A 12,936-nucleotide genomic window follows, 5' to 3' on the forward strand; every position below is an offset into this window, starting at 1 on the left:
GTCACACCGTGTCTACAAAAGAGCTCTGGATCTATGAGCATCGGGGTTCATAATTCTAAACTAAGTGCCTCTCCAGTGTAGGAATATAGGTGTCTTATCTCACCCAATACTTATTTTAGATGTCTGACAGATTTTCCAAGACAACATGTAGTATCTGATCAGCAACAATTCCTAGATAAAGCAGCAAAATCTGATAAATGAGATTAGAACAGATTGAATTCATGTATCTATGTTATCTCTAAATATCTTCCTGATTATAAATATACTCTTACTTGTCTGCACTTTATCTTAATGTTATCAAGGAGTTGTGTTGTCCTTAAAGCATGCAAGGTGATGGAGGGCATTGCAATTCCTTAATTCCGATTTACAAAACTACTCAAGGGGCTTTGTCAAAAACAAATGTAATGCAATACAGTAGCTTACCTTGCAATACTTTACATTTCGAGCTGGCAGGCGGTAAAAGGATGGAGCATGGGAGTTCCAGTGCATCCACCGATGGATTTGATGCAATTCCAGATTTACAAAGGTTTGTAACTCTGGGATGCATCAAATTGGTACACCTCCAAGAGGATGGCATAGCAAATAGAAAAATCTCCTCATTATTTCCTCTTTCTATGCGTGATGCATTCTGTATCATGAATAGAAAGCGGGAAATGCCTCTTTGTTTTGTTTTTGTGCAGGAAGGTATTCCTTCCTGCCAGTAACTAAGGCACCCTTGAAACATGGCACAAGGGTGTCTGTGTTTGTGTTAGGTGCACACAGTGCCCCAGCGCCGGGAGGAAGCAGAAGTGTGCAATATTTTAGTAGATATGCTGCATTTCTGCTCTCTCTGCATTTCAAGCAACACAATTCAACAAATGTGCTTGCTGCCTGGCGTTCCATGAAACATTAGTAAATATGCCCCAAAGAAGGGGTCTTCACATGCGAGTAATAAGGCTCGCCTTTCCAACAATATAACCTACATTCTGTTTGAGATTATACACTGGTCCCCGTTGCTAAAAACTAAAACTCAGTGTGGGGGATAGAACACTTCAAATGATATGTTCAGAGGTATACGGTGCCTTGTGCGTTTTTAGGCCTGGGCTAGCAGCACTGCCGTCTTCCTAGGGGAGGAAGGTCCTGATCTCCGTCACCCTGGTGGAGGGCTGCCCGCTGTATTTAGGAATCCCGATCTGCTAGACAGGGATCTCTCTGCTGTAAAGGGAGCAGACTTCACAGCCTCTCTCTTATAAGCAGTAATGTTTGCCAGGCCTGTGTCATGCTAGAAGTGGCTGCTTGGGAAACATTTTTTCCCAGTGAAAAAAACCTCCAAAAGTAGGAGTTTGCTTTTTTGGAACAAACAATGAATTTGTCCAGTACACATTTAGCATTTTCCCTCCAAATGAGGCCGTTTCACAATTTCCCTGCCCGTGTCCGCCATTGCTTGCAAGCCACACCCACAACTATTCGGGGCGACTATCACAGAAGTCCAGCAGGCCTGTGGTGGATGGGTTGCTGGGTCAAGGGTTACACTGGAAGAGTCAGGTAAGGCTCCGCCCACAGTACTCTCTGAAGAAACATAGGTGCAGTGGGAAGGGAGGACCACTGGGTTTAAGGCGTTCCTTCTACTCTACCAGATCCCAAATAACGGCCATTGCCTGACTTTTTAGGTCTCGCCTGAGCCAGCACTTTAGCGCTGCTCCCGCGAGAGCTTTTGTAAACGGGGGATCTGGAAGTGCAAACTAGTGCTTTTCAGGCCGCCAACTACAGTGCATGTGTGCCGGGCGCGCGCACCATTTGGCAGCCTGCCTGATCACTTTCGCGGCCGCTTTGATGTCCTCAGTGAGCCGGGCGGCCACTGAGAACATCGAATCGGCCGCGAAAGTGCACACCATTTGCCAGTCTGCGTGCCTCTCTCCCCTTAGAGGGCGCGACGTGCCCTACCCCCTACCTTATCCCACTTCCTGCTTGTTTCTTTTACTATTGCATGCGTCTTTCTATTGTTCAAGTTAACTCTTTTATTATTTCATGCATTTTTGTATTGTTCACGTTAACTTTCGTTTACATTTTTTGTATGCATTTCGAGGCACGTAGGTTGTATGGCGAATTTTAAAAGGTTGCATTACTAGGCTTCCGTTTTTGTATTGTGTACTTTAACTTTGGTTTACATTTTTCAAGAGCGATGTGCTTTTCAAAAGCGCTACTGTCTACTTGGACTTTATTGCTTGCTGCTAAGGGGGCGTCGATTCCTTTTAGCCCGAGCCTGGCGGAGGCTTGTAGGTGTCCGTGTTGTCGCCTCCGTCCCGACAGCGGGCAGGGCTCAGCAGACGGTTAACTGCATCACCTAGTCGTGCAGAGCAGCTTTGGGGCATTTATAACCTTCAGCCTAAAGAAAACATACCCAGTCTTAGCTGCAGTGTGACCCCACTCTCACGCCCCCTCCCCCCACGTACTTCAGGAGAGTAAAGGATGCCGGGAGCTGTACGGGGTTCACTCGTGCACTGTGTACATGGTCTATACCAGCTTGCAGGACCTACACATATTGCATTGCCGGCTGTCGGTAGTAATTGCTGTTCAATTGAAATGCCCGGCTAGTGAATGGGACTGGCCCGACGTTTTTTGCCCACAATAACGTGCTCTAGTCTCTAGGGGTGCTGCTGTTTTGGGAGGGGCGACCTGTAGACTGAACATGTGGTTTTCATTACAGCCTCCTGGTCATTTTACTGCTCCTCGCTGCCAGCACTCTGGGGGGTTAATTACAGGAAGCACATTCAGCATACATGTGAGGCTTAAACTAGTGGGGATATCAGTGGCTAGCAGCATCGTTTTGGGATCTCCATCTTGCTTCGCTATATTTTCTATGTTCTTTGTGCGATTTGTTTTACTGTCACCAACGTGAACAGAGATTTGAGTTTCACGTTGTACATATACCTCTGTACCTCCAAGCTTGTCATTCTCCAGCAATCTCTGGAAATTGGTCGAAGTGTAACGTTTTCACTACACTCCCCCAAAAATGTGAGATCAATTATATTTCTCACCGCCCTGAAAAGAACGTCCATTAAGTTTTATTTTGTTTTCAATATATTTGTGTTTTTTTTGCTAATTATTTTAGTAGCACTAGTGAAGTTTTGAGGTTGGATGTAGGCAGTATGCACCTATGTTCCGTACATTGAAAGAGAAGCAGCATGAAGAACACATGTTAATGGGGATGAGTTTTTTGGGGGGCGGCCACTAAGAAAGGTTTAAATTACAATGGCTTCAACCATGAGTTTCAAATCCCAGAGTGGGAGGATATTTTATCTGGATTTTATGAAGGTGGAATCTGGTAGACTGTAAGTCATAGTGACAGCTTGGGAGGGCATTTTAGATGTATTCAGTAGGACACTTTTTCTTTTAATCTTCTGTGAGCCAACACTTATTGAGTACATAGGTGCTTTGTGATGCAAGCCCCGTTTGAATTAATCTTGTCCTGATTCCAAGATGACTATGGCCTCAAATCTCTTACTACAGTTCTTCCTGCAATATATAGCGGCCGCGCTCCTTTCCTTTGACATGGCGGTCCGCTTTAACTATACCAGCTGCCATCTTTCTTTCTTTCTTTCTTTTTATTGAGTACTGAATGCTGTGCCAAACACCCTCTCACCCCTCCAACTTGCCCGCCCCCACTACCTCTCCGAGATTGAGAGTTGAAGCTATTGCCATTGTAAATAACAATGCCTTTTATTTATGTGCAACATTTCTAAACAGATTAATAAAAGGCATTGTCAGTTACAATGCCAATAGCTTAAACTCTCGAAAATGCGAGACCTAATGCATTGCAAATGCTTGTTTACAATATAATTGCTACACTTGGACTCATAACAGAGTTTAGCATTTCCATCTTAAAATCTGCATTATTGTACCATGAGTGTTGGTGTGTGTGGGGCTAAAGCTAAGAAGGATGCATTTTTACAAGCTGGCAGTATTGCCACCATGCGAAACACTGGTTTGCTGATAGAGCATGAGGTTCTTTGCATACACAACATTGTTCAATATATATCCGGGGCGTATTTGTGTTTTTTCCGTAGCTTATGATAATGAGGCCAGAAAAACTATCTGAGCCTATCATCAGGTTATAGTTTCCTTTTCCTCACTAGATGTTCATTGCAACAGGCTATGTTAAGGGGCTTAGTTATCACGACGTAGAGGTACCAAAACCTATTCTGTTCAGTGCTCAGGTCCGGTAGTCTATGATTCATCGGTGGAGCTGAGAAGTCAGTAATTCTTTTCTGTAAGTTGGTGTGTTAGACTACTGCCAAATAGTTGAAAGATTACCAAAGTCATCCACACTTTCTTCATAGCCCACAGCATGACATATTTGGAGTAAATATGGAAATCATTATTGTGTCCTAGCTGAACATACATTCACATTAAAATGCAATATATGGGATGTGTTTTCTACATGTGCTCTATCTAACACATTATTTGGCACAAGGAAAAATGGATTGTAGAACAAACAGAGTAAAGTTTGATCTTTGTTGACCAGATATCGGTGATTATTTTTATATTACTACTTGATATTATAAATGTGAATTTTTTTTGCTATGCTATTTTGTCTCAAATATAGCCCAAAACCAAGCAAAAATAAGGGAAATATAAGGACATTTCATAGTACAAAAAATGCCCACATGAGATATATTGAAAATAGTGGATCAACCCTTAGACCAATTTTGACAGAGGTATTACAAGTATTAAACAACAGATACAAAAATAGTGCCCTGGGAAGGCAGTCCATAGGTGAAGTGCGGGTGTTCGCATGCATCCACCTATGAATTATGGGGCATTCCCAGATTTACCAAGACAGGTAAACCTGAGAAGGAATAAATTGGCTATGTCTTACCAGGGGAGGCACAACAAGGAGAAATACCTTTATTATTCCACATTGTTTCCCCTTTTGAAGTGTGCTGCAATCTGTGGCACATTTAGAAAAAGGAAAATACCTCTGAGGTTAGAATTTGTGCAGGAAGGTTGCCCTTCCTGCACAAAAACAATCCGGCTAAGAACGCAGGTATCCTAGCAACCCAGCCCAAGGGTGCCAGCATTGGCGTGAGAAAGCACATTGTGTACCAACAATGCGCTGTATAATCTTGAATATGGCGCATTCCTGCCCTTTCACGCATCGCAGCCAGGTGTCTTGCTGCATTACATGTAAGTATAAGTCTGGCCTTATATGTCTGGGTCCAGAACTGGTGCTGTTGCCTCAAGACAAAAAAGGCAAACATACCAGAAGGGATGAGATAAGCATGTCCTGAAAATAGCTAAGATGAAGGATAGAAAATCATCACTGTGATGGTTCAAATTAGGCCTATGGTCACATATGTAAGTGACCTTCACTGGGGTGGCTTAGAGACACATGTATCGAATGCATATATTATAAAGGATTAAATAAAAAGTATTTCATGTGTGCACAGCATGCCCAAATGTGTCTCAGGAAATGGTGAGCATTCTCTACTAGACCTCATACTTACTGCCTCCGACTCTGCTGGCAGGTGGGTCTCCGAGGGGACACTGCTCTTGCTCTCACATGCTGTAGCAAAGGTGCTTGAGTGGGCTCGCGATGAGTCCTGGCTTTCCCAGCAAGAGGTGTCCATTGTCCTAGCCTGGAGAGTGGTTAAATCTGGATACTCTATGGGTTGAATAACGTAGCCAGTTTTCTCTGCTATACAAATGATGGAAAAAAGCGTGTCAGATGTCATTTATTTTTTTCATAATTGTTTCACACCATCAGTTACAAAATATTCAATTGCACATGATCAAATATATCGGTCTCTATTTTTTAACCGTTCCTGTAGGACATTCCATCCGCCCTTCATTTTGCCTGTTCCTGTTTTTGGACCCCAAGGTTTTGAACGCCGCTGCGGCAAGAGACGTGCTACACGGGGCTTCGCAGCTCTGCGTAGAGCAGCAGTCCTGGCAGGGCACGCATCCTGCTGACTGACACTGGCGCGTACAATATTCTGGTCCTGCTTACGGTAACGTATGGTACAGACGGTCCATATAGTTACATAAATGATTCATATATGGCATTATTAAGCATGATTGGAATGTCCACAGTCAGAAATATGTCCTTATTAAGCAGGTCACGCTACAGGCTTTCGGTGTACAACAGTGTTTTCCCAAATAGGAAAGTATAAATTAAACTTTAAGGGGGCCTGAAGACAGAAGACAAAACCACCCCAACCCTAATTAAACTGGCTGTTCTGGCAGTCCCGGCCCACTTTCAAGGCTAACTGCAAAGTCTACAATAACATCACAACCAGGACCCCTGTCTAGCTGGCAAGCTCAGCACCTCTAGTGGCTCTTACTAGCACACCCTCACCCAGCAAAAGAGAAAGCATTAGGCAACAGACCTTCTCCATCTAATCATCCAGGATTCTCAATGACCTCCCATGTCCACCCAGATGGCCCTACCAAACTCAGAGACGTTTTAAGGCATGAGCAAAGTGGGCTCTGGCCCCGGGCCTCAGCCTATCAGGGGGCCCCCTGACAGAGCCAGCTCTGTTCTCCAGAGTCTTGTCCTGATGACCTTTAATGATGCTTAAATAGATTGTTTTAAATACCATTTTCCTTTAATTTATTTTTCATGTTATTTTTTAGGTTGTATGTGTGCTGTAATTCACTACTGCTTTCAACAGTACTGTAAGGGCACATGCAGTTCTTGCCAGAACAATGAAACTGTTGCCATAGATTAGAATTAGCATCGTAAAGGCCCCCGTGGTAAATCAAGCATTGACTTGGATATTTCTAATAGAGTAAAGACAGAGCAGCAAGGGAACCAGCAGACAGCCTTAAAAGACACCTAACTTGTTCCGTGGTTAGCACATTTCATTTCAGAAACGGTAGCTATTCTTTTTCGTCTGCACATCTGCCAACCAACAACCTCCTCTTTTGACAAAGATTCTGCGACAAGAAACTGAAGCATCTCTGCATTATAGCAGAGATGCGTCAGTTTACTTGTGTCACTCAAAAAAAACCATGCCCCACCATGGATGCGTCGCATTTAGAATGCGGCGCACCATAGCGCAAGGAATGACAGATGCGTCACGCATCTGTTGTCATAAAGGTAACGCATTGCTGGTGTTGCGTCGCAAGCACAACGCAACTCCAGCAATGCTCAGGAATGCCTATTCCTATTGTGCTGTGTCAGGTGTAAGGTGTTGACGCAGTGACCTTGTAGAAGTGGGGCAGTGAAAGCTTGTAGATTTCACGGAGTCACTTTTATGAGGCTTTCTTGCGTTGGAACGCCCACCTTGCATACATTATACCTGACGCAGGTAGAATGTGGCGCAGGGCTTTACAACGTGACGCATCTCCCTAGATGCGTCACATTGTAAATGTGGCGCATTGTTTACGCTGCTGCTGCTTCACAAAAGTGACGCAACGGTGGCATAAAAGTGTCGCAAGGGGCTTGTAAATCTGCCCATCTGTTTTTCTAAACCTGCCAATTTAATAGGTTTCTGCCGGTTATCCTCTTTAATTCCATGAATTCCCTTAGGCTGCTCAGAATGTGCCACGCCCAAAAGGAAATGGAGCAACAGTGGCACTCTGTGATGAGAGTGTCTACATTTTGTATTCAACGTGTGTGAACTTTTAGGGCGTGGAAAGGGCGCGGGCCTTCTTCATCTATTATTTCTCCTTTCCTTGTACCTCACATCAAACCTTTGTAAATCTATAACTTTGACATGCCTAACATCCTTGCCTCTTCTGTGAGTTTTCACTCTGCAGCTACATTTTACATTTTCGTGTTGCAATCTCAGCTCCTGCATTGGCTGTCAGCCATGCTACTTTGTTTCCTTTGCTTGATTCTGAGGATGTATCATCTATATTCTGCCCCCTCTAACCCAACCCAGGCAAACGACCATAGTAGTTCACTGATATTCCTGGATTGCTCAACCACCGCTTCTGTATGGACCTCACAGACCCACTATAGTGGTCGCTCTCATTTAAATGGTAGCATCATCATCACTGCCTCTGCATGGGCCGTATAGTCCCACTACTGCAGTGTTTTGTGTTATCTTTGGGTTAGTCCATCCCCACTTCTGTGTTATCCACCACTATGGAGTCGTTAGGTCTCCTTGGTTGTGCCAGACCTAGTTCTCGGGAGCCCCTACAAACCCACTATGGTATTATCTCTGGTTTATTGATGTGTGCCATCGAGGCTTCTGGGCGGCCCACAGCCCTACTATAGTAGTGTCCATAGAATCTGCAGGTTGCACCATAAGCACCAGGGGTTGTCCACGCTTATATCCACTTAAGTATTACTTGAAGTGTACTGATGTCCCTCATGAGTGGAGCCAGCACTGTCCTTCATAAGACTGTACCAAGTTGCTAGAAGATGTAAACTCAATAAGCTAATTAACGGTAGTATAAGCAAATGCAATTCCATATCCCAGATTTCTCTCAGCTATATGCCATGCTTCAGTGTAACAACAAGTGCAGAGCGTGCCCTTAAGATTCACACACAACACCAAAACTGTTCCCACACAGACCACTCTAAAAACTACAGAATAACAAACGGTATCGATTTACTCGAACTTCCAGTAAGTGCTCACAAGCCTCACAATGGACATGCAAAGCTCCAAATACCAATACAATAGAGCACCCGATCAGCTGATGTTCTTTTTCCCAAACCTGGTTAAAAAGACTAATATCTGTGGCGGGAGAGTTATAATCAAGTGTGAAACGAAAAAATGTAAAGTCATACAGCCACAAAAGGCCAGGTGTCAAGAATGAAAGAAACAAGGATGTAACTGCAGACATGGGACTGGAGAGCGCGTTTTGACTGACTATCTAGTCAAGTGACGTGTAGAAAGTACAACGGGTTTATAGATAATGCTCTAAAGCATGCTATGCTTCTGGGTGGAAAACAAGTTGATTACATTTTTCAGAATTTTATTCTAATGAAACACCTGATTTCCACCTTTACAGAAGTAGTCTAAAACAACGAAATTTCATTATGAATATATGTGCTGCTATCACTGACCACCAACCTTACAGAAGCCATCCTAAGGACATTTATTCAAAGTTGTTGGACTGTAGCCTCACTTGATTGCTTGCCATGTTACAACGTATTTTAATTCACACCCTAACGAAAATCCAACAGCTATCACTTCACCCATCATAAACTGTATATTTTCAGAATGCTGGGTTGGGACTATGACAGACTATTAGCTGACCTACATAGAGGTCAGTAAAGCACTCAAACTTAAACAATCCTTTACAGTTTTAGAACTGTTATTCATTTTATCCATACTTAGACAATTATGTAACTTGATGAAGGGAGTTTAAGTGGGTTGCAATTATTAAAACTAGATTCACTTCTTAATGTTCAGGGGATTGCAGTGCCACTACCATTATTCTAAAATAATTATAACGCCTAGATGACATTCAGATGCTGTCCCCATTTGCTACTCTTTGTTCCCTTCTCCCATCAAACGGACTTAAAAAAAGCATCACACAGGCCGGAGAACCTACTAAATGGAAACTAGTGGGCATACATGACCATTGCTGCTGGTCTTGGGGCTTTGCCAGGACATATGATGGTGCTAGGGGGACGTATAGATGGCGTGTTGTCACTTTTAGGTTTGTACACGAGTATGACTTGTAGTTGAAAACTATGGATACAGCACATGAGATCGTCCCTTGAGAGCATATGAATAGTGAAAGCCTGAATTAAACAATTTGCAACTAGGACAGATGTAATATATGAATATATAAAAAAAGCACTAGCAAAAGGCAAAAGGCTGAATTTGTGTAATGGGAGATATTTGGGTAATAGTTGAGTGACTGGGCTTGTTGCTCCCAGCTGCCATACAAATACATTTGCATAATGAAGAAATCTCCTGGACTACAACAATATGGATAATGGGAGAAGGGTCCCTCTGCTGAACAGGTTTAGCTGTATCATCATAGAATAATGTTATGGAAAGGATTCATAAAATGATGTTTACATTGTGAGTAGTGAAATTAAGACATTCACAGCTTCATATTATGTAGTAGATACTTCTGACAAAGGGTCATTATTTCCTGCATCTTTAAGAAAGATATGTATCTCGTCATCCCACAGTCTTTTTCCCCGCAGGGAATCACAACGCGGTTGTTACATCGACCACGTTGTGATTTCGCATACCATTACTCCGCAAGTCGGAACAACGACTTGCGAAGGGGAGGGGGGGGGGGGCGTTGGATGTTGGAATAGTATAATTTACTATTCCAACTCCAGTCTGTGCGGACACTAGGGAAGGTGTTGGATTTTAAATCCAACACCTTCCCCCCCTCCGCAAGTCGTTGTTCCGACTTGCGTAGTAATGGTATGCGGAATCACAACGCAGTCGTTGTACCGACCGCGTTGTGATTCCCTGCGGGGAAAAAGTTTCGTGGTAAACGTTGTTTACCTTAAGAAAGTCTAAATAAAGTCTATCTGTGCACAAAAGTTTACTTTGTGCAAAAAATGGTATATCTGTAAACAAGCAATCTCAACAGCAACATAAACATAAGTGAATAAGCAAGAGTGATGGGAATATCACTTCGTCTTTACAAATCGAATCACTGTTGTCAAAATCCCCAGATATGACCTCTCCATCAACCCCGAATCAGAAATACGGGGTTATGCAGGCCCTGCACCCTAAGCCTACTGATTGACCGATCACAGGTGGGGTGGCACGTAATAATCAGGAAAAATGAGCACACAGGAAAAACCCATATTAGTCCCAAAGATAGGCAGTGACACCACAATGGTCAATAAAATGTACATGGCTGGAGGGGTGTGCATTCACAAAACACCATAAAATTAGATTCCACATGAAGTTAGAACACTCAGCAATCAGGGCACAGCACACACTACAAATGCAGTGATCACGCACTCCCATGCCGAACATCTGGACATGTTACCCACTGGCCCTCAATGTTTCCACGCAAGGTCGAGACCCACCAGCATTTGTCATCAGGTGGGAGTACTTTATGGCTTCATGACAAGACCCACATTCCACTCCCGAAACAGGATCTATGAATTGTTTTAAGATGCTTCAAGAAATGTCCTTAGACTGGTTTCTGTTTGCTGCATTCCTGGTTGTAGTGTTTGATTAAACCAACGGTTCCTGTTTCGCCAAACGCCTCTTGTCTTTGTTTTTTCAAGGTAAATTCATGTTCGAGCAACAAGGGTTACAACAAACTTTTTGCCTTCCTCTTATCTTACCTCGTTTTTGCTGGCTTTTGCGCTTTACTGCTGACTAGTGCTAATGTGCATGTGCTTCTCCCCTACATATTGTGACATTGGTGTATACCTGATTGGCATATTTAGTTAACTTATAAGTCCCTTGTAAAATGGTATAACATATACCCAGGGCCTGTAATCTAAATGCTACCAGTGGGCCTTTGTAGCATTACTAAGGGAAGAATCTATTCATATCCTAGAACAGCTATGGCCGCAAACAAAAGCGAGCTTAGGAGTGCCCTCTATTCTCTATATAGATCAGAAAGGTTCGAAAAGGAATCTAAAAAATCCCTTGTTCATAGCTACATGGCCATTGAAAATTCTCCACACCCGCTGGCCAATTACATCACCCTGCCAGTGAACCACTGGGAGAGGAGCCTTCTGTTTCGTCTGAGGGCTGGCACCATTAAATTCGTATTATGTTTTCCCCTTGGTTACCACCCTAATCTTGATTGTACTCCTTGTCCGTGTGACGGCCAGAGTGGCCAATCTTGCACTTTTTGTTTTTCTGCAAATACTAAATATATTAAGTGGCTTTTAACTCCGTATTCTAAAAAGCATATGCCCATTAGCTTGGAAAACGCCTATTTAAAATTACTTACCCTGGACAATGAAGAGTTGGTCTTTCGCGCAGGCACTTTTTTGAGAATTGCAGTTCGAGCACGTCAAATGATGTCTAACCCTTGAGCTTTTACATTATCTACTAATTAATTTTTATGAATTTAACGATTATTGTATATTGTATGCTGTTATGGTTTTATCATGACTCTCTAATTTGTACATTTTTAACTTGTCTGTTGTGTTTTTGTGCTTTTATGGATACAATGTTATCCGAATAAAGTGTCTTTGAACCTTGAACCTTTGCTACCAGTGGGCCTGCAGCACTGATTTTGCCACCCACACAAGTAGCCTATCAAACCTATTTCAGCCCTGCTATTGCAAGGTTTGTGTGTGTAGTTTACTGCGCCTTCGACATGGCATTTAAAACCACTTGCCAAGCCTTAAACTCCCTTTCTATTGCTCATAGGTCATCCCTAAGGTAGGCCCTAGGTAGCCCTAAGGGCAGGGTGCTGTGTAAGCACAAGGAAGGACATATACTTGTAAGTTTACCATGTCTTGGTAGTGACAAACAGCTCACTTAAATTTTCACTACTGTGAGGCCTACTCCTCTCATGGGCTGTAATTGGGAATTCCTTACATCACTTTTAAGCTGTAACTCCTGATTACAAAGGAGTAGCTAAATAATGTTTCATATCTTTGGAATGGTAATGATAAATCCTCTTTAGTAGCAAAGTTGGAGTTGACCGTAACAATTTAGAAATGACATGTTTAGAAAGTGGACACTTCTCCGGTCTTAACTTTCCTATGTGTGCCTGCAGCCTGCCTTCAATACACGTCTGGACTAGGTGACAGCTACACTTTGTGCATTCCCTCAAGACAGACACAACATAGGAAAGTGAGGCCCATCTGCATTCTGAGCACTCATCTGCATTCTGATGAGCTTTCCTGGGCAAGGAGGAATGGGAGGGGCTGACACTTACACTTTAATAGGTAGTGTCTTGTCCACACAGAAAACACTAATGTACCCCCCACAGATAGCCTGGCAGACAGGACTGGGTTGAAATGGATCTCTGTGCACTTCAGAAAGCTCCTTTGAAGTCACTCCCTATACCAAAGGCACTTTTGGGTATAAGTAATGGGGCTCT

The 12,936-nt window shown here is 43.1% G+C and overlaps 1 protein-coding gene across 1 annotated transcript in view; it reads right to left on the reverse strand.

Annotated features, from left to right (window-relative positions):
- Nucleotides 1–12,936, reverse strand: part of TEX14 (testis expressed 14, intercellular bridge forming factor) — a 1,549,829-nt gene that overhangs the window by 262,480 nt on the left and 1,274,413 nt on the right. The window contains exon 23 of the mRNA XM_085647123.1: nt 5,487–5,677. Within this exon, the coding sequence (XP_085503249.1) occupies nt 5,487–5,677 (191 nt within the window). The remainder of the gene's footprint in view (nt 1–5,486; nt 5,678–12,936) is intronic.

The sequence above is a fragment of the Triturus cristatus genome, chromosome 3_2 (genome assembly GCF_964204655.1).
Source record: "Triturus cristatus chromosome 3_2, aTriCri1.1, whole genome shotgun sequence".
Taxonomy (NCBI): Eukaryota; Metazoa; Chordata; class Amphibia; order Caudata; family Salamandridae; genus Triturus; species Triturus cristatus.